This window comes from Engystomops pustulosus, chromosome 3 (assembly GCF_040894005.1).
Source record: "Engystomops pustulosus chromosome 3, aEngPut4.maternal, whole genome shotgun sequence".
Classification (NCBI taxonomy): Eukaryota; Metazoa; Chordata; class Amphibia; order Anura; family Leptodactylidae; genus Engystomops; species Engystomops pustulosus.
The window spans coordinates 106002505-106025927 of NC_092413.1; the positions used below are offsets into that span (position 1 = coordinate 106002505).

The 23423-nt window shown below is 42.1% G+C and overlaps 1 protein-coding gene across 2 annotated transcripts in view; it reads left to right on the forward strand.

Annotated features, from left to right (window-relative positions):
- Positions 1–23423, forward strand: part of ZUP1 (zinc finger containing ubiquitin peptidase 1) — a 44475-nt gene that overhangs the window by 18311 nt on the left and 2741 nt on the right. For both annotated transcript variants that reach the window (XM_072141725.1, XM_072141726.1), the window contains exons 8-9: positions 6613–6767; positions 8139–8359. In XM_072141725.1, the coding sequence (XP_071997826.1) occupies positions 6613–6767; positions 8139–8359 (376 nt within the window). The remainder of the gene's footprint in view (positions 1–6612; positions 6768–8138; positions 8360–23423) is intronic.

Sequence of the window (23423 nt, forward strand, 5' to 3'; positions counted from 1 at the left end):
GATTAAGAGCTGAGAAAGGCAGCTTATTCCACACTAGAATTCTATCCCTAAAATTTACCAACAGAGGCTGAAAATTCACATCCACATAGTCCTCCACTTGCCAGGTTACTCTTATCCCCAAATACTTCTACTATTGGTATGTCCCCAACTGGGACAGCTGGCAGGGCTATCTAAAGAATCAGCATTAGGGTAGATTTGTTCAAGTTGATTTTCAAAATTCCTGTAAAAGTTCTATGTACTATGTGCATAGTTACTATACCCTTCCTAAACTCTGCCATTCTCCCCAATAGACAGCCCGTCTGCTTCCTTTCCAGATAAAATTGTTGCTTGATAAAAATATGCTTATTATCCGTCTGTTCTAAATGATGATTTGACAGTTGAGCCTTTCACCTTCCCTGTAAATATATGAAAACATTTGGATTTTTTCTCCCGCTTCCCAGTACATGGCATGGAATATTAAATATCACAATTTTGAAATCCAATTTGTTATGCAGAAAACAAGCCATCACACAGCTCTGTACATGGAAAAATTTAAAAGTTATAGATTTTTGAAGGTGGGGAGTGAAAACGAAAAAGGGCTGCAGCGGGAAGTGGTTAAATGTTGGTTCTTTGGAAAAGCTTTACATAGCATTTTACTTTAATGGATAGGATAGTTTTATTAATTTAAATGTTTTTTTTTCTATATAAGATTAGCCAATAAATGACTACAAATGTGAAAAATAAGATTTTTTTGGCTATTTTTTGAAATAAGTAGAAAAACTAACTAGTAAAGTTCTACCATGCTAGACCTAGAAAGCAGAAGAAATCAGGTGGTACCTTTTTGAGGCTGAACATATTTGATGGTGAGCTTTCGAGAATACTTGTTCTCTTCATCAGACATGTTAAACATCTAACTGACATGACATCTTATTTACATCAAGTTGTCTGTTTATATATCACTGTTTTAATGCAACGGTGCAAAATCTTCTTGGTCTAAGGGCCGCATTGTCATACAGCTACTCTTCAGGGGACCGCACGATTACCAAAAACCACAGTACAGTGCAAGTTCCCTCCACAAACCACTAGTGCATAATACTGCATTTGTACAATAGGTAACATAGACCTCGGAGTAGACTACCATACAGGGCACAAGGAAGATGATATTAATAATGATGGAAATTGAACTCATGCAGCTGGTAATTGTAAATAACTGGCAGCCAGGTATTCTTAAAGGGGTATTCCGGGAATATGAACGTCTGACACAAAACCCCATGATGATATAAATAAATGAATACAACAATACTCAATGTCATTAGTCACAAAAAGGAGCTTAAATAGTTTGATTTTATGATTTACAAAATTTATGGCCTCTCTAAAGTAGGTGGAGTTATCACTAAGATGGCCGCCACTGGAAACTACAAGTTCCATGATCCTTTAGTTCTCAGTAACTCCTCCTCCCTCTTGTGCTTTGCTCCCAGTGATGATGTAACAGACTGTCCTGCTCTGTTACCATAGTAATGATGTGTAACTGCCATCACCACAACACCGGCCATACTGGATGCTCTGCAACCAACCGACTACAGCCAAATGTAGTGCTGATCACATGACCTGCCCAGGCAGCTGGAGAACATGTGATGTGGACATGTGACCAGCGGCCATCTTGTATCCTGTGTCTGCTCCCCAACGGACCACGCGGAGGAAATTAACGGACTGATTAAAAGGCCAGTAACATTTTAATTCTTCATTACAGTCTATGTCACCAGCATTTTCTGCTAAGGGGAGAAACATTTTAAATAACAACTAATTACACATTAGCTTATATTTTGAGTGCCCACTTGTATGTGAATTATGCTTATTCCTGGAATACCCCTTTAATTATTATCTGCTGCACAGAGCCGATTCTTGCCTTTCACTGCCTGAGATAAAAAAACTGAAATTCTGCCCCCTACTATGATATTGCCGCTATGTACAACAATATAACTACTATAATACAGCCCCCTAAATACAACAATATGACTACTATATTACCTGTCCTATGTACTAGAATATAACTACTATGAAACTCAGGTTGCCCCCTTTAATATCTGCTACCCCATTCTCTCACAGCAAGCTCCCCCAGATCTCACAAGGCAAAGGTCTAGTCCCCCTTATGCAAAAAAGAATCCCTCGACCAGGACTACTTCCCTATTCCATTCCCACACAACCCCCACCCTCCACAGGTCTGGCTTTCAGGAAATGCCCCAGCAGCATATAGGTAGCCCCAGCAGTATATAGGTATGCAGCACAGCCAAACAAAATTAAAAAATTAATACTCTCTCCTACCGGCGCTTTCTGCGCTCCGGGGATCATCTTCACCAGGTGCCAACATTGTTGCTAAGGCGACGCGTCTTGCTCATGGGGATGAGTCCTCTTTTGGCCTGTGATCAGCGATGCGTTGAAAGATGTCGCTGCAGACACGAGACCTGCGCCTTCTGACTTCTTTCGTAGTTGGGCAGTCAGGTACAAGTTAAGACTAAAGGCATAAATAAAAGACAAACTTTTCTCTCTTGTTTCCTGTATGATGTTGCCTCTGCAGCTTCTACAAAAATTGTTTGTGTAGCATCGGCCCACAGGTACCAGGAAGAGGAAAAAAAACTTGCAGTCTTTGTTCCTGCCTTAAATTTTCCATACAGTTTTTAAAGGACCCGAGACCCCTAATTTTACCGCCAAAAACTGGGAAAACCTATTGACTCGAGTATAAGCTGAGGGTGTATACAGCCAGCCAGCCCCCTGTAGTATACAGCCAGCCCCCTGTAGTATACAGCCAGCCAGCCCCCTGTAGTATACAGCCAGCCAGCCTCCTGTAGTATACAGCCAGCCAGCCTCCTGTAGTATACAGCCAGCCAGCCTCCTGTAGTATACAGCCAGCCAGTCTCCTGTAGTATACAGCCAGCCAGCCCCCCGTAGTATACAGCCAGCCAGCCCCCCGTAGTATACAGCCAGCCAGCCCCCCGTAGTATACAGCCAGCCAGCCCCCCGTAGTATACAGCCAGCCAGCCCCCCGTAGTATACAGCCAGCCAGCCCCCCGTAGTATACAGCCAGCCCCCCGTAGTATACAGCCAGCCAGCCCCCCGTAGTATACAGCCAGCCAGCCCCCTGTATGGCAAGCACATTAAATTTAAAAAAAAACTTAATACTCACCCTCCGGCGATACTCGCTCACCCCCAATGCTCGACCTGACTTTTCTTCTTTCTTCTCTTTGCTGTAATAGCCGGCAGAGTTGCGTCCGTGCGATCTGCTGGCGGGCGCACACTATGATGTGGTGGTGTCGCCGCTGATGACGTCATCAGCGGCGACACTGCTGCATCATAGTGTGCGCTGACTGGGAGATCACACGGACTCGACTCTGCCAGCTAGAGGAGAGAGAAGAGGAGCCGCCAGGAACTGTGCTGAGGATCGGGTTCCACCCCAAGTCTATTTAAAAAAAAATTACCGTATTTTTCGGACTATAAGACGCACTGGACCATAAGACGCACATAGGTTTTAGAGGAGAAATAAGAAAAAATGTTTTTTTCCCCAAATAGTATGCTAAAATATTTAATAAAGTAACAGTAAAGTAACTGGGCGGTGCAGTGCAGCCATGTTTCTCTTTGGAGAGGGGCAGGGGCAAGCAGTGGTCACCCCCTCCTCTTCTCCCGGGCTTCTCCCGGGCACCTATCTTTAGATAGAATTATGTTGACACGTAGTCAGGGGTCTCAAGAGTTACCAGGGCTGCATAGGTATGAGTATATGTGACAATGGTCACAAGAGCTTACAATCTATGGGGAGGGGACACAGGAGGTGACAATGCTTGTACAATGGTCACAAGAGCTTACAATCTATGAGGAGGAGGGGACACAGGAGGGGACAGTGCTTGTACAATGGCCACAAGAGCTGACAATCTATGAGAAGGAGGAGGGGACACAGGAGATGACAATGCTTGTACAATGGTCACAAGAGCTTACAATCTATGAGGAAGAGGGGACACAGGAGAAAACAGTGCTTGTACAATGGCCACAAGAGCTTACAATCTATAAGAAGGAGGGTACACAGGAGGTGACAATGCTTGTACAATGGTCACAAGAGCTAACAATCTATGAGGAGGAGGGGACACCGGAGATGACAGTGCTTGTACGATGGCCACAAGAGCTTACAATCTATGAGGAGGAGGGGACACAGAAGATGACAGTCCTTGTACAATGGCCACAAGAGCTTACAATCTATAAGGAGGAGGGGACATAGGAGGTGACAGTCCTTGTACAATAGCCACAAGAGCTTACAGTCTATGAGGAGGAGGACACAGGAGATGACAGTCCTTGTACAATGGCCACAAGAGCTTACAATCTATGAGGAGGGGACACAGGAGATGACAGTCCTTGTACAATGGCCACAAGAGCTTACAATCTATGAGGAGGGGACACAGGAGATGACAGTCCTTGTACAATGGCCACAAGAGCTTGGTCTGTGGGATAAAGTACCTTTACAAGACAGCAGCCACTACATACGAGGCAACAAGGGGTTAAGAGTGTGAGAGCAGAGACCCGGGGGAAGGGAGCACTAACACTTATCTGATCCTGTGAGAAGTTACAGGTCAGACACTGCACACAGCTCTGTATAGGTTCCTCTTCTCAAGTTGCCAGCAGCCTTCATGTTCTCTCTCCCCTCTGAACCTCCTGGGCTACTTACAAGCCGAGCGGGGATTGGCCACAGAGTCCGTGCCTTTCTCCTCCCCCTCTCTCTCCACTGCTGCGCTCATGCTCTGCCACAAAGCCCCTGTATATCGGTGCCCTGTGGACAGCAGAGCGCATGGGTGCTGCCATCCATTCCCTCCAGCAGCGGAGCGCTGAGAGGAGGAGAGGAGCGCAGCGGCACTCAGCACAGCCGCTGCGCTTCACTGTGAAGGGCTGCGCTTACTGCCAGCATTAGCTGGCAGAGCGCAGCCGGGTGCCCTCCATTCCCTCCTGCAGCTACATCCGGACTATAAGATGCACCACTGTTTTTTCCCCATCTTCTGGGGGAAAAAAGTGCGTCTTATAGTCCAGAAAATACGGTACCCACTTAAAAAAAATAAACTTATATTCTCACCCTCCGATGTCAGCGCGGCTCCCTGATGTCAGCGTGTTCCGTCTTCTTTCTTCTCTGCGGCTCCTCTTCTTTCTTCTTGCTTCTTTCATGGATGCGGCCATGTTTTCTTCCAGCGGGCGCATACTATGACACAGCCGCTGCTGACGTCACAGTATGCACGGCCACAAAGAAAACATGGCCGTGTCCATGACAGAAGCAATGAGAAAGAAGAGGAGCCGCGGAGAAGAAAGAAGACTGAACACGCTGACATCGGGGAGCTGCGCTGACATCGGAGGGTGAGTATATAAGTTTATTTTTTTAAGGGCTGTGGGGAGAGGCTGGCTGTATACTACTAGGGGCTTGCTTTATACTACTAGGGGCTTGCTTTATACTACTAGGGGCTTGCTTTATACTACTAGGGGCTTGCTTTATACTACTAGGGGCTTGCTGTATACTACTAGGGGCTTGCTGTATACTACTAGGGGCTTGCTGTATACTACTAGGGGCTTGCTGTATACTACATGGGGGCTGGCAGGCTGTATACTATAGGGGCTGCTGTATATTACATGGATGATGGCTGTATACTACATGGGGGCTGCTGTATACTACATGGGGGCTGACAGGCTGTATACTACATGGGGGCTGACAGGCTGTATACTACATGGGGGCTGACAGGCTGTATACTACATGGGGGCTGACAGGCTGTATACTACATGGGGGCTGACAGGCTGTATACTACATGGGGGCTGACAGGCTGTATACTACATGGGGGCTGACAGGCTGTATACTACATGGGGGCTGGCAGGCTGTATACTACATGGGGGCTGGCAGGCTGTATACTACATGGGGGCTGGCAGGCTGTATACTACATGGGGGCTGGCAGGCTGTATACTACATGGGGGCTGACAGGCTGTATACTACATGGGGGCTGACAGGCTGTATACTACATGGGGGCTGGCAGGCTGTATACTACATGGGGGCTGGCAGGCTGTATACTACATGGGGGCTGGCAGGCTGTATACTACATGGGGGCTGGCAGGCTGTATACTACATGGGGCTGGCAGGCTGTATACTACATGGGGGCTGGCAGGCTGTATACTACATGGGGGCTGGCAGGCTGTATACTACTGGGGGGGAGGGTTGACCAATGTATTTCCCAACCTCGGCTAATACTCAAGTCAGTAGTTTTTCCCAGTTTTTGGTGGTAAAATTAGGGGTCTCGGCTTATACTCGGGTCGGCTTATACGCGAGTATATACGGTAAGTTTGGGTTTTTTTTTATTGACTCGTGTATAAGTACACAAGTATATACAGTATATACAGTGCACTGCTCTGGCTCCTTGTTCTAACACTTAGGCAGTCTTTGGTTTTTCTGTTGGACAAGGGAATTTAATCATGACCCTTTCAACATTCAGGTGCTCAGAACTGGGAGTCAGAGCAGAGAAAGTACAGAGTAAGTATTTTTTTTATTTTAGACAAATACACCCTTGACAGCAAAATAATATTCTGCCACAAAGTGCATTCATGTTTATTTTAAAATCTCTTTTGCAGGTGTCGGATTCTCGACTTTCACAAACCAAGTAATCCATCGGGAACGCATCCTCTCTTGTTTGAATGGGTTCTCAATTATTATGCATCTGATACGAGAGGCGTTGAAGGCAAGGTTGTGTGCTCCTCAAAACCTGCCATTTATTTTCAGCACCAAGGTAATCTAAAGCTCTGTGAAGTGCTTTAGAAAATGAACTTTAAATTGACATGTAAAATGGTTTTTATTGTAATTGCTGGGCCTGGATCCAAGGACATCACCAACCTGCGCTCCCCAAGTCTTGATTTCAATCGCAGCAGAGGAGACTTTCTGTGGTGAGAAAAGCATGACTTCAGTACTGAGCTCTCAGCCGCTGTGACTTTTTACAACTAATTTACATCTCTCTTAAAAGTTGATTTTCAGGATGATGTCACAACACTGGGCCATGACAAAACCTGATCTGCATGATTTTAAAGTCATCTACAACACATTGGTAGTGGTTTATTAGGTCAATTTATGCTGACCGGTTCTCTTTAAGTTACGATACACTTTAGATGTGTCATTAAGATTTTGGAGGTCTCCAGATGCGATTAAATCGGCTGGATTGATCAATACACTTCTAAAGAATATGGACACCATTAACCTATTAATGCTCCATGCTGTTCTATTATGGCATAGAGCTGTTAAGCATGTATAAAGAGTTCTCATGGGGGGTGGCGTGATCCTTCATCATGCAAACACCAATCTTTGTTTGTCGTCGGGGAGCGGCAATCAATTGCCATGACAGCCTCAGGTCTTTGTAACACTGAAGGCTGTATGGTATCTGCAGATTTGTTCAGTGGCACATTGTATTCATTTATTCATAATGCCACATAATGGGAACAATCAGACTGTCTAGGGTTAAAGTACCCTGGAGGGTCTAAAAAAATAGTGAAAAAAAAAAATGTTTAAAAAACCTAAAAATTCAAATCAGCCCTTTTGTCTATAACCATTTTAAAAAGGAATAAACATGTTGGGTATCCTCGCGTCCCAAAATGCCTGATACATCAAATTATAATGATTATTTCAGATTGTGACCCCCAAAATGGAAAATGGCGCTGAACTGTACGAAACGCCAATTTTAAGACATTTAAAGAAAATGGAACAAATGCATTTATTGCCAATTTCTCCACATTTGGAATTTTTTTCCAGCTTCCCAGTGCACGGCATGGAATCATAAATCCTGCCACTAAGAAGTACAATTTTTTACACAGAAAAGAAGCCTACTCACATTTTTTTATCATGGGAAAAATGTAAAGGTTATAGATTTTTGAAGGAGGTGAGCGAAAAATGAAAGAAAAAGACTGACACAACGGTGTAATTTAGCCATTAACAATTCTGTCTGTTTGTTGCAGGGTTGTCTTGCATGCAAATATCAGCCATTGCTAGTACCGCTGAGACGGTACCCTGTTGATAGCTGTTTAACTTTTCAGGCTGTATCTCCACAAATTGACCTGATATGCATGTGGCAAATATTAACAATCTCTGTATTGTTTTTGTGGTTTTAATGCAGGCCACAGTCGCACAATTGTGGGAATAGAAGAGCGCAAAAATCAATCCTACTGTTTACTGCTATTCGATCCTGGATGTCCATCAGAACCTATGCAGAGATTGACCAGAAAAAATCTAGATGCTGCCGATCTAAAACCCCTCCGCAAATATACAGGTGGTCTAAAACATAAGCAGTACCAGATTGTGGCAGTAGAGGGCATTCTCTCCCCAGAGGAAAAGGCAGTAAGTATTATTTCAGTGACATCACTCTTGAACTGTCTGCTTTAGTTAATATTTGGTTTTAGCATCTTTATTTATAAACATATCCTATAAAGAAGAACACTAAACATTTAAAACCACACGTTAAAGTGCAACCATGCACTCAAGAACAGGACAACAAGTCGGCGTCCCTATCCCCTTACCACATTACTATTATGTCAGCAGGTGTTAAAGGAAACCTACCATTTAGAATGGTAGGGGTAAGCTGTAAGTACCGAGCACCAGCTCAGGGTGAGCTGGTGCCGGTACTTACTTTCGTTAGTGTTATAAACCGCGGTATCGCAGTTTTAACACTTTTTAAACTTTAGAGCAGAAGGGGCTTCGGCGCTGCGCGCGACCGTGCTTGCGAAACATCTCCGCTATTTCCTATGGAGGCGCCGAAGCGTCTTCTGCTCTAAAGTTTATAAAGTGTTAAAACCGCGATACCGCGGTTTATAACCCTAACGAAAGTAAGTACCGGCACCAGCTCACCCTGAGCTGGTGCTCGGTACTTACAGTTTACCCCTGCCATTCTAAGTGGTAGGTTTCCTTTAAGGGACTATGGAGAGGGATCATGGGCTCTCCCTACAGAACGTGGTTCTGTGCATAATGCTGAAAACACTCGGTACTCAGTGCTGGTACCAATCGCAGTTGTTATCTGTTTAAATGCCCACAGTACATGTACCAATACATTTTTTTGCTTGCTTTAAACTCACACCTTACACAGGTTTGTACACCCAAGTATTAAAAAATTATTGGATGTTCACTGTTGAAAGTCGCATCATGGTAAGCATAAACAATGGCCACTGAACATGTTGGCGAACGATGTGCATTAACCACTGTTGGCACCAGATTACTGTTGCTGGTGGTAAAGTAAGGGCTGGTGTGCCTAGTTTGTACAATTCCTGTTATTTTAACCCCTTAAAGGGGTATTCCCACCTCTCCTACTACAGTTAATTTAATCCCTAGCCCCCTAAAAACATTTCTGCAATTCATTGTTATTTATACCATAATATACTGTATTTGGGGATTCTGATCAGACCCAGCAGCTCTGATTAACCTGCCGGGTCTATACTCCCAGCGGAAGTGGCGGCTCTGCTTCTTTCAGCATCGCACTACTTTAGGGCGATGCTGTGAGGAACATAATAATAATGGTAATAAACAGCTCCTGTCTTCTCCAACCGGAGGCTCAGTTCTGCTCCCGCGACTAGCGTAGAGAAGAAGAAATCTGCAGACTCCGGACTTGCTGTCCGAAAGGAGTATATTTCCGACTGCAATTTTAAGACTGGGGTACGTTATGCAAATGGTATTAGACCTAAGATGACATCATGACATCACCCTGGTCACATGACATGAACTGCTGAATAGTAAGGAGTTATAAGGCATGGGGAGGACCAAATGTGAGGGGCCTGCCGAGCAGGACACACCCCCCCTCTGATACCAAGTAATTTGAGATAAAGTTGATTTATGGGGATGTAAGGGAAACAATTTGTATCTGTATTTCTGAAAATGTGGATACTGGTTCCCTTTTAAAGACGTGCATAACAGAACTGAAAAAATTGACCTGGACATTAAGGCAGCAATGACCCTCTGTCACAAAGGAGTTAAGTCACTGTGCTTCTGCATAAACAGCACATGCCTAATGCAATCTTCATGGATGACAATGCGCCAGCTCATCAAGGTTGAATCATAAGGGGTTGGTTGGAGAATGGAGTACATTAAATCCAGTGGTCTGCACTTTCTCCAGACCTAAATCCCATTGAAAACCTATGGGATAAGCTGAATTGCCATATAGAGTCTCAGATCTAAATGACCTGGGGGCTGTCCTTCAATAAAAGTTGGACGCCGCATCAGCAGACAGCTAGTAAGGCCGCATTCACACGGCCGTAGCTGATACGAGAACACATCGGTGCATGGAGGAGGGGTGACCCCCTCCTCGCTCCATAGGAGATAGCGGCGGATGGCCGTACAGACAGAAAAAGATGGAACATGTTCTAGCTTTCTTTCATGTACGGTACTGTACAGCACCACCGCCTATGCCTATTGACATCTGTGGGAACATATATACGCCCGCAATATATATGCCGGCGTATACAGGTTCCCCACAATGGTTCCATGAATGTAGCCTAAACCTGTGAAGAGAACAAAACGTCATTGTCAAACTGTGATTGGTGCTCATGACCACATGACATTGATATTTTTGTGGGGTACGTTGTTGTTGGCTTTTGCTTCCATAAATTGTTTGACATTAAGAAACCACTATTACCCCCTTCTACCGAAATGACTTTTTTTTATGATATCACTGTAGTGTGAACCTTTTATGATTTCCATTATTGTAACCATAAAACCAAATATAGAAAAAAGAAATAATGGATACAACAGCTCACCACAATGGGAATGGTTTTCTCACTCCATGCGTCCTCCTTCAGTGTGAACGGTGCCCAAGATCCAAGAATGGCCATGCTAACTTCGGTATGGAAATAGTAGACCGTATACAATGAATATATTAAAAAAAAGTGAATTCCTTTATTTCATCCAAAAATTAAAAACATCAGTATGCCAGGTTAAAAACCAATATGTATCCATGGAATACAGGAAAGAAGCACTTAGACGACCTACGCGTTTTGGACAAAAAGAAAATTCATGTCCTTACTCATGGTCTAACAAACCTATGTTTGTGCAGCTCACATATATACTAATTATCACCTGGTAAAAGTAAAACACCCCACGTATAGGCGGACCATAGTGAAGACAAAGGCATATAGAGTAAACAAAATACAGTCTTGGCCATAAGTTTTGAGAAGGATACAAATGTTAATTTTTACAAAGTCTACTGCATCAGGTTTTATAATGGCAATTTGCATATACTCCAGTATTTTATAAAGAGTGATCTGCTTAAGGGTGATGCCACACATGGCGTTTTTGGTCTGTTTTTCCCAATTATCTTAATAGATAAACAGGTTGTAAGCAGCCAAATGCATGGTAAACTGCCAAAAACGGACTGAAAACGGATGTTTAAAAACGAACCAAAAATGCCATGTGTGGCGTCACCCTAACAGCAATTAATTGCAAAGTCAATATTTTCCTAGAAATCAACTATTTCCCCAAAACGCATTTCAACTTCATTGCAGGCCTGCATTAAAAGGAGCAGCTTACATCGTTTCAGTGATTGCTCCATTAACACAGGTGTGGGTGTTGATGAGGACAGGGCTGGAGATCAATCTGTCATGATTAAGAACAACACCACTGGACACTTTAAAAGGAAGCTGGTGCTTGACATCATTGTTTCACTTCTGTTAACCATGGTTATCTCTATAGAAATATGTGCAGTCATCATTGCACTGCACAAAACTGGCCTAACAGGGAAGATGATCACAGCTAGAAAGATTGCACCTCAGTCGTCAATCTATCACATCATCAAGGAATTCAAGGCTCCAGTGCACCCAAAAAGGACCAGCAAGCACCAGGACAGTCTCTTAAAAGTGTTTCAGCTTGGGGATCAGGCTACCAGAAGTGCAGAGCTTGCTCAGGAATGGCAGCAGGCAGGTGTGAGTGCATCTGCACGCACTGTGAGCCAGAGACTCTTGGAGCAAGGCCTGGTGTCAAGGAGGACAGCAAGGAAACCACTTCTCTCCAGAAAAAACATCAGGGACAGACTGATATTCTGCAAAAGGTACCGGGAGTGGATTGCTGAGGACTGGGGTAAAGTCATTTTCCCTGACGAATCCCCTTTCCGATTGTTTGGTACATCTGGAAAATAGCTTGTTCGGAGAAGACAATGTGAGCGATACCACAATGCCAACTGTAAAGCATCCTGCAACCATTCATGTGTGGGGTTGCTTCTCAGCCAAGGGAATAGTCTCTCACAGTCTTGCCTAAAAACACATCCATGAATAAAGAATGGTAGCAGAATGTCCTCCAAGAGCAACTTCTCCCAACCGTCCAAGAGCAGTTTAATGATCAACAATGCATTTTCCAGCATGATGGAGCACCTTGTCATAAAGCAAAGGTGATAACTAAATGGCTCAGGGAAAAAACATAGAGATTTTGGGTCCATGGCCTGGAAACTCCCCAGATCTTAATCCCATTAAGAACTTGTGGACAAAAAAAAACAACAAATTATGACAAAATGTCAGCGTTGATTGTGCAAGAATGGACTGCTATCAGTCAGGATTTGGTCCAGAAGTTGATTGAGCTGCCAGGGAGAATTGCAGAGGTCCTGAAGAAGAAGAGTCAACGCTGCAAATATTGACTTGCTACATTAACTCATTCTAACTTCAATAAAAGCTTTTGTTACTCATAATATGATTGCACTTGTATTTCTGTATGTGATACAGAAAAAATTTGACAAACACACATAAAAGCCTGAGGGCAACAGATCATGTGAAAATATAATATTTGTGTTATTCTCAAAACTTATGGCCATGACTGTACACTAAATATAAAAATAACATTATCTCAATATAAATACATGGTGTCAGTGCGATTATTTAATCCTCTAGGGCATCTAGTATCTAATTGTAATATCAATAAATCTCGCGATTATGTAACTTGTAGGTTCTGTCCCCTCCCCTTTTGGGCTGTGTGTCAGTCTTTCTATAGCCACTTTCAAAGCCATGTGGCTTTGTGGACTCTATCTTTACTAGAGAATAAAGACAGAGATATCATATTACCAATGGTCTGGGTTCTCCGTGCTACAAAGACACATCCTTTGCGGAGAATCTCATGGACTGTATTGTCTGCTGATAAGATCGGTAAGTATCTTTTGAGAACATTGATCACATTGTAATAGTCTTGACTAAAGGTAGTGGAAAAGACAACCTTGTCCTTGACCTTGTTCACATTGCTACATTTTTTGTCCTCTGAGGCGATTTCTGGAGGCTGCTTATAAATATATATCGAAGTGTTTGATCACTATATCCTCTCGACATTGAGCGTTTGTTGATGACATTACACTCTGTATTGAAAGACATCTAATCACTACAGGCACGTTGTGTGCAGATATATTCACCTAATGGGAAATTCCTATTGACGTGTGGAGGATGGTTCCTGGCACCATGTAAAATGGAATTGCCCGAGGAGGGTTTGCGATATAGAGAAGTTTTCACCATATTGTCCTCTATGGACCATGTCAACAGTGTGTCCAGGAAGGGGATATTAACTCGTTCTGTATTGTGAGTGAACTGTAGATTAAAGTTATTGGTAATAATATATTTTATAAAGGATTTGATGTACAGTGTGGACCCTCGCCAGATGATCAAGGTGTCATCTATTTATCTTCCATACCAAAACATATGGTCATGGAAAGGGTTGTTCACACTGTACATCAAAAATTTCTCCCAACAGGAAACTTAGATGTTGGCATATGACGGGGAAAAACACGATCCCATGGGACAGCCTTGTATTTGGTTAAAAAATTTTCCAGCAAAAGAAAAAAAAAGTAACATAATAGAAAATCTGTAGCTGATAACAAAAATTGTCTCAAATCCTCAGAAAAATCAGTATATTTCCTCAATTAATGTTCTAAGGCTAATAAACCCTTGGTGTGGGGGATACAAGAATACAATGCCGAAATGTTGCAGGATAACCAGTGGGGGGAATTGCTCTGGTAGTTGACTGGTAGCAGTGCAGGAAGCAGGGACATACGCCGGTTTAAAGTCCAACTTAAGTGTTTTATTCACACTTGCAAAACAGAACACAAATTCAGCCTCGGCTTAGGCACATGCAAAAACGTTACAAAAGTAATTCCTGCCCGGCTAGGTGCTGTCTAATACATTTGACGGACCCTAGCTATCCGTGTACCAGGCTGCCTGGCACCCGCTCTTGGCCAGCAGCAAGACAGGAGACCCTCAGTTACCTTTGCTGTCAGAATGCAATCTCGCTTTCAGCTCTCCAGGTAGGGCCTCACCTACTGCTTCTGGCCTGCAGACTAAATCAGGCCCTAACGAGGCCTGTGACCCGCACCTGTGGGCAATTCACAAACCCAGGACCGAAGCCCGGGTGGAGTAGGAGTCCCACTACCAGCCTACCCCTACTCCATAATAAGCAGGCCCAGTACGGACATTACAAATGTGTCTGTGTTAGCTAGGCCAACACAGACAAAACAGACTATTCTTGCTTATCACATGTCTGCATTAACCCTTGGGTTACTGCAGACAAACCCAGGGCTTTTACCTCATGCATTTCATCTGCCTGTAGGACAGATAGCGGTTTTCCCAAATGACACCTCTCACTTTCTCACACCAGTTATAGTGTGAATTCTGCCCCATTTTGGATACAGCATTCAACACCGCCTTGGAATCTTGCAAATAACTTGGGATCAACTATAGGTTGCAGGAAGCAATCTAACCATGAACTTAACCTTTCTGTCAATGAGTCAACTCTTAATACTATTGGGCGTAAGGGGGGATGGAAAACTCCTTTAGGGATCTTTGGGAGGGCATGAAAAATAGGGGGTTTGGGTGTATTTGGTATAAAAAAAAAAAATCTGCTTCTCTTTGTGACAGTCCCCTAAGGAAACGCCCTATTTTACGGGACGATCCACTATGTCAGTTATTTTAGATGTTGGATCCTTACTTATAGGTTTGTATACCTCTTTAATAGATAACATCTTATTAATTTCCTTCTCATATAAACTTTTGTCCAAAATCACAATCGCCCCCCCATCCGCATTTTTGACTTTGATATGCATAGTCTGCTGTATCAAGGGCACAGCATGCTTTATTAGACAAATTGTTAGTAATTTTAACATCATGTTCTTTTAGTTCCCTTAATTCTCGTTCTACCAACGTCTGAAAAACTTTCATATCTGATGTTCTGGAAACAATGGGGTAGAAATTTAGGATTTTTTTACATCTAAAGGCTTTATATCGCTATAACTGATTCTAGCCCTATTGCTTTCATCACTAGACAGATGCTGTAAATTCAGCAAAGCACAATGTTCCGTAAAGGACATAAACCTATTAAATTCATTAACATGTATTTTGTCTCTGATCCGATATTTTTTCCAGATAAATAAAATAAATCTCTCTTGACAGTTAATGTGCTGATAAAACGGTTAACGTCCAGGAGGGTATTATACAGATAAAAATATATTTTATTAACATATACAACAAATATGCGGTCACCACAACACTAAAATCGACCCATAAAAAGCAATCCACATATCACATAAGTGCATCAATGGTCAATCATATTTAAAAATAAATGCTAATCAGAATCCTATATTGGCCACTCAAACTGTGAACTTACAAAGAAACCATTTTTACATATGAATAAAGAGCTAGTGCATATTGATCAAATATTAGAGCAAAGTGCAATGAAACTCTGAAATCAATCCAATACCGGATCAGACAATATATCAATTACATGTATACAAATACAATAAAAGTGCTTAGTGCATATCAGAAAGTGTTTAAATATACCAACAGGGCTGCATAGTGGGATGGACACAATTGATGTACCACAGAAACCCCATCAATTGTGTCCATCTCACTATGCAGCCGGGTTGGTATATTTAAACACTTTCTGATATGCACTTTTATTGTATTTGTATACATGTAATTGATACAGTGTCTGATCCAGTATTGTATTGATATTGCCACCGACTAAAACCTGTGTCTATTTCATGTTGCTAATTATTTTCAGAGTTTCATTGCACTTTGCTCTAATACTTGATCAATATGCACTAGCTCTTTATTCATATGTAAAAATGGTTTCTTTGTAAATTTCGCAGTTTGAGTGGCCAATATAGGATTCTGATTAGTATTTACTTTCAAATACGATTGACCATTGATGTACTTATGTGATATGTGGATTGTTTTTTATGGGTTGATTTCAGTGTCGTGATGACCGCACTATTGATATTTGTTGTATATGTTAATAAAATATGTATCCTTGATAAATCGGCTTCTAATGATGTAGCCAAGAAATATCAGCACTCCAGTTGCAGATGAAAACAGCGGTTCTTTTGTTCCAAAACAGACTACAGCAATGTTTCAAGGCTATGGATAGATATAGGTATACACACACTTTTTATTTTATAGTTCGACTTTCTTAAATGTACTTGTTATGTGCAAAGTTATTTATTAACAAGTTCTCCTGGAATATAAAGGACATGACATTCACCCTCATTTGATCTTTGTCGAATCGGCTTTTATTTATTGATCTTCTTCCATTGGCAAACGAGATTGTAAAATGCGTGTTTCATAATATTCCAATAAATTGATGTTGTGAAAGAAAAACAAATGGGGGAATTAAACATTTTATGAGTGTTAGACTGTGCTCACATCTGGCCCGTGAAAGTGTATACAACTTATGCAGAGTATTTACAAAACTGTGAATGTGGCCTTACGTGTGAATATGCTGTTAAGTGGAAAGAAAACTGTGTCATAATAGTAGAAAATGATAAATGTAATAAAAATGTTCGCTTGCAGCCCAATCATTTTGAGTCCTTGTTAGTCCACATGCAATGAAGTCCCATTTGTCATTGTGTGGCTGCTATGGGCAATCACTGGCCTCTTTGTAAATAACTCATATATGTATCATATTTTTAATCAGTTTGTATAATTTCCTGTCTTTTTTCAAATAATTTGGACAACCCCTTTAACCCTTCATTGACTTCATCAGTACTAGTACTAAAATGTGATGATTCCGTGTTTTGCACTGTGTACTATTTTATTCACTAATGAACAAAATAGTAACATTTGCTAAGCTGTGTAAAGTAATTAATACCAAGGCTAATAATATAGGATAACAGAGAGATTTGTAGAAGCTTGAGTTGGTGGAGAAAGGTTTAATGTAGATAAATGTAAAGTTATGCACTTGGAAACAAAGAGTACAATTATGTTCTAAACAGTCCAATTATTTGGTAAAACTGCAGCTGAAAAAGACTTGGTGGATGGTAAACTTAATTTTAGTGACCAGAACCAGTTGTCTGCTTCTAAAGCAAATAAAATGATGGGATGTATCAAGAGAGGAATAGATTCTCATGATAAGCACATAGTTTTGGACACCAGTGTAAAAAAGGACAAAGTAGAACTGGAATGGCTGTACAGGAGACGAACCAAGATTATTAGGTGAATAGGGGGGCCAAGAATACAAAGACAGATTACAAAATGTTAATGGTTGGATGGACATGCCACGACCATCCACACTTATGAGCCTGTGTGCCCTATTATGCACCCTTGATGACGGATAAATATAATTTTAAGTGAAGCGTTCATGAAAAGGTTGGATAAGGAATAAAAAGACATTGATATAAGAATGACATTGTATTGATACTTTTTTTTTTTTTTTTTTTTTAATAATTTTTTTCATTTTTCCAATAATATAATACATGGCATCTTTTCACATTCAGCCTAAGTCAATATTACAATGCATCATTACATAGCATCTTGCAGCTAACAGCATATCCTTAACTTCCAGACAATACAAGCCATCAATTTATTACAAAGGATGTCAATGTATATGTTCCCCCTCTCCCTCTCCCTCCCCCTCCCTCTCCACCCTCTATCGATGCTGGGGATGTCTGCACAGTCATAATAAGGAAGCAGTGGGGTAGAGGATAAACCTCTAAAGCCTCCACTGGTTCCAGATTTTATTAAGTCTGCTGCCTTTCCTATATCGTTTCTCGTAGGCGCATTCGTACAATTTTATATGATGCACTAGATTACTCCATTCATTTACTGTTGGGGACTTGTTATCAAGCCAATGTTTGACTAATACTAGTCTTGCAAGGAAGATAATCTTTAAGGCCAAGTCACTTTTTAATCTATCGTCTAAAGATATCGGGAGCAAGCCCAAAATCCCAAACGTGGCGACACGGGGAAACGCACATTGAAGCTGATCCTCCAAATTCGTGAATATCGCCTCCCAATAGGAGTTGATCTTCGGACAGTCCCAAAGAACATGTAAAATATCGGCTTGGGGATTCTTGCACCTCTTACAGTTAGCATTTTCGCTTAAGCCGGCTTTAAACATTAAATACGGTGAAAAATAAATTCTATATAATATATTAAGTTGTGTACATCTATGATTTAAATTTATCGTTGATCTAACCACATTCCTATAAATGTCTCGCCATTGTGCCGCTGTGATAAAGCCGACCTGCTTTGTCCATTTCTCTTGGCTTACGTGACTGCAATTCTGATCAATGATGGACCTTAGTCGGTGATAAATATTAGATAAATTGAGTCGTGACAATTCTAGATCTAATAGATCTGTGAAACTACCCCCTACGTGTAGCGTAAACCTATCGTGATGTGCTTCTTTTCTAAATGCATGTGCAATTTGATAATACCTAAAAAGATCCCTTTCCTCCAGAATACCCCTATCGCACCAAAACTGGAAGGAAGGGAGTGAACCATATTCCCCCAACTGCTCCAGAGACTTAATCCCCTTTTTTTCCCAAAACTCGATATCTTCCATTTTACATAATTCTACAAAGTTGAGATTTCCCCACAAAGGCGTAAATTTAAAACCCCCCTTAATACCGAATAGCCTCCTGAGGTCTCTCCATGTATAGTCCAATAGCCTCGTCAGAGGGAATTTTTTTTCATTGAGACTCTTCAATTGACCAGACTCCAAAAGTGCAGGCAAAGACTCAAATCTTCGCCCCAACCACGAGGTGATCGCATGAAATATAGAAGTCTGTCTGTTTTCCAGAATAAACTGTGCCTGTGCCGCCAGAAAGTAATGGTAGAAGGAAGGGAGCGAAAGACCGCCCCTTTCCCTATCTAACATTAAAGTTTCTTGTTTAATACGCACCTTTTTCCTCCCCCAGAGTAATTTATTTATAATCGCACGAATAAACCCAAACCATTTCTTGCCTATCCAACACGGGGAATTACATAATATATACAATATTTGAGGTAACAATACACTCTTTGTGAGGACAACTCTCTCTGCACGATTTAATGGGAGCGTATTCCATGTATTAACCTTGTTTTTAATTTTTGTTAGCAAGGGGGCAAGATTTAAAGTAACATAGTCGTCGACCTTGGGCGTGATCTTTAAGCCCAAATAATCACATGAGGTTGAGACCTTCAGATCAAACTGCAGATAATTGAGGTGTACGTCGGTGTCTAGAGGGACCAGAATAGACTTATGGGTATTTATTTGAAAACCTGAAAATCTTCCAAATTCCTGGATAGCCTTCAAGGCTTTCGGCACAGATATATCAGAGTCCTTTAGGCAGAGGAGGACATCATCAGCGTATAACATAATCTTATCCATAGGCCCAGCAAGTCCTCCCCCCTCTATCTCCCTATCTGCCCTAAGCTTAATTGCCAAAGGTTCGATAAACAACGCAAATAGCAACGGAGACAGGGGACATCCCTGCCTAGTACCCCTAGACAATGTAAAAAAATCCGAATAATCGCCGTTCACCCTAATACAGACCCTAGGGGCCCTATAAAATAGTCTAAGCCAATCTACAAACGTGCCACCGAGCCCAAATCTGTACAGCGCCTCCCAGAGGAAGTCCCACTCCACCCTGTCAAAGGCTTTAGAAGCGTCCAACGACAGGATGGAGCGGGACCCCCCCCGGCCCATCTGCAGGCCCGCAAACAACCGTCTAATATTGGTTTTACTCTGGCGACCAGTAACGAAACCACATTGATCTTCATGTATAAGTAATGGCGCGTACTCCTTTAATCTATTTGACATTAATTTTGCCACCAATTTAGCATCCGCGTTGATAAGCGATATCGGTCGATAGGATTCTGCTTCCAAAGGGTCTTTATTTTTTTTATGTATCAAGACTATACTTGCCTCGTACCACGAATCAGGCAGCCTACCCTTTCTTAGAGCAAATTCCCAAATCTCCACCAAAAGAGGTAGGAGAATAGTCCTAAATCTATTATATATTTCCAGCGGCAACCCGTCCAGACCCGGAGAAGAATTTCGTCTGGAGGATACAAGAGCCTCCTCAAGCTCCATACTAGTTACCGGGCGCGATAACCTATCTGCTCTCTCCGCCGAAAGAGATGGGAATTGAATATGATCTAAAAATTGCCTTATCTCCCCTAGTGACACCGCCAAATCTGAGGAGTAGATGCCTTGAAAGAATTTTAAAAAGATTTCTCTGATCTCCTGAATGTTAACCGTTACCCCCCCAAAATCATTTTTAATAGCTGCAATTCTATTTACCTCTTGTTGTTTTTTAACTTTCTGAAGAAGTCCCCTTGAAGGTGCTCCACTCTCACAATGTGCCCTCTGATCCAAGAAAAATAATTTCTGCATCGCCTTATTTGCAATTAATCTATTGTATTCCTCTTGTGCCTTATTAAAACTATCGTGCCGCTCTTTCGAACCGTTCTCCAGAAAAGCCCTTTCTTTTTCTTGCACCTCCTTTTTAAGTGTCCTCTCCTGTCTGGCCCATTGCTTACGCAGGTATATAATTTCTGAATTTAGTATCCCTCTAAGAAAAGATTTCATTGAATCCCACATAAGCCCCAGGTCGTCCGTGGATCTATTGGCCGAAATAAATCTACAAATCTCTCCCTTAATTTTATCCTCATCTGTCACCAGAGTCAACCAATGCGCATTTAGTTTCCAGAACCTGCGGACCGATTTCCCAGGACCGGAGAGCTCGAGGACCATTGGGGAATGGTCAGAAATAGAGCGATTGTCATATCGAATTTTCCTCACCCGATCAATAGCTAGATCATTGGCCAGGGCTAAGTCGATCCGGGAAAGGGTATTATGGGAGCGATTATAGCATGAGAATACCTGACGTTCCCCGTTTATAGATCTCCACACATCTCTCCAACCCACCTCCTGGCAGAACCTAGCAAAGGGTGTATCTACCCCCTCTATACCTGCCAGGTTTCTTTTCCCTGTTCGATCTTTCTTGTCTGACATTACGGCATTGAAGTCGCCAAGAACCAGAACGGGGCAGTCGCCCACCTTCTCCAAAAAACGCAATAAGCTTATCAAGACATCGTATCTGAAAGGGGGAGGTATATAAACTCCTGCCACGACACATTTGATACCCTCTAGTATACCTAACAGGAATACGTATCTCCCGTCTGGGTCGCACCTTGATTCCAAGACTTGGAAGTCAACTGATTTATGTACTAATATAGAGACACCTCTAGAGAAAGAGGAAAAAACTGAATTGTAAACATGGCTAGCCCACCTCCTCTCTACAAAAACCAAGGACTCTTTATCCAGATGTGTCTCCAATAATATCACGATTGCGGGTAATTGTTTAACAATATAGTCAAAGATAATACAACGTTTCAGGCGATCTTTTAGCCCTCTTATATTCCACGATATAAACCTAGTACCCATATATATAGGGAAAAAAAAAAAAGGAGTACAGCAGGCAAAACTAGAGAACACCCTAAGACCAGGCCGCATCCCCAGCATCGAACCAACCCTCCCCCCCCTGACCCCCCGTCCTGTCCTACCATGGTAGAACTCTTCCTACTTCAGCCACTTATCCGCTCCCACCCAACCCCGCCACCCCTATCGCTGACCTGTGCAAGAATAAAGTGAAATATATGTATATGTTCATAGTCCCTTCAAATCTAACCAGTCTGAAGCCTGTTCTGGCGTATTAAAAAACTGGGACTGACCCTGGAATATAATTTTTAATTTAGCCGGAAACATCAATGAATAGATGATACCCTTATCTCTAAGCCTTTTTTTCACCTCCAGAAAACTTTTCCTTTTCTGAAGCGTGTCCTTAGAAAAATCCGGATATATTGCAACTTTAGCACCTTGGATTGACAGTTCCTTTAACTCACGTGCTCGTTTCAATATCATATCCCTATCTCTCGAGAGTAGGATTTTACATATAAGGGTACGGGGAGTATTCCCCGGGATATGAGGACCCGCCGGAATTCTATGTGCTCGCTCAATATCAAAATTCGGGGAGAGATGCTCCTTCCCCATTACCTTTAAGAGCCACTCTTTGATAAAACTTACAGGGTTCTCTCCCTCAGCTTTTTCTGGTATCCCTATTAATCTTAAATTGGCTCTTCTTGAGCGGTCCTCCATATCCGCAATTTTCCCTTTTAGGGCCTTATTCTCTACCTCCAACAAAGAAGTAATTTTTTTGAGAGTGCCTACCTCCTTCTCAATATTGGCCATTTTATCCTCTGTAATGTTCTGTTTGTCTCTTACTCTATTCAACTCCTCTCTCAAGAGGGAGACATCACCTCTCAAAGCTCCCACCTGATCTGTAAGGCCCAATATTGCTAAGTTGCAATTTTTTATGGAGTCTAAAATCTCTTTTAACATAGCGTTATCTCCACCGACATTTGCGTCCTCCCCATCCTGTTCCTCTCCCTCTAACCTAGCGGATCTTGAACCCTGTAACTTAGGGTCTTGACCCTCATTTTCCGAATTTTTCTGCGTAAGCAAACCAGTACGTGTTTTAACTGGGGGGGACTTCCATAATTTATCCAATTTTGTAGCATTATCCCCTTTAGCCCCTCCTTTCTCTTTCTCTTTAGGGGAGGAGGCCCCCACAGACTTCCTTGAAGCATTTTTAGGAGGCATTGCTGACTTCAATCACTAGCCAATATATATACCCCTTTATCACAAATACTTTGCTTACAAATCAGAAACCGCAGACCCAAAATTTGCACAATAAGCAACAAACTAAGAGTTAATATATAGGGTTAGTTCACAGCTGTTATCTCGGAGCTTGCAACAGAATGTTTTACCGTCCACAATATTAGATTAAATGAAATAAATGATGCGAGCAGCTGTCAAATGACAGACCAATAGTAAGCCATAATTGGGAGGGTAACAGGCATAAGAGTGAATAATAGTGCCAAAATCAAAGTTATTGCCGACAGTTAGCAAAAACCCGGGTTATCTGCGTACGTAGATGGAAAATGACACATAGCGGGTTAAACCAATATTACGCCCGCTCCACCTAGCGCAACACTGAGTTAGTGATAGGTTCAGAACACAGTTAGTATTTAGCTAATGTCCCGTAATTGTTATTCAGTTGGATAGCTTAGAAGACACAGTTGCAGACAAATAGCAAGCAGATATCAGGTCAATAGCAAGCTGACAAGAGGCACATATT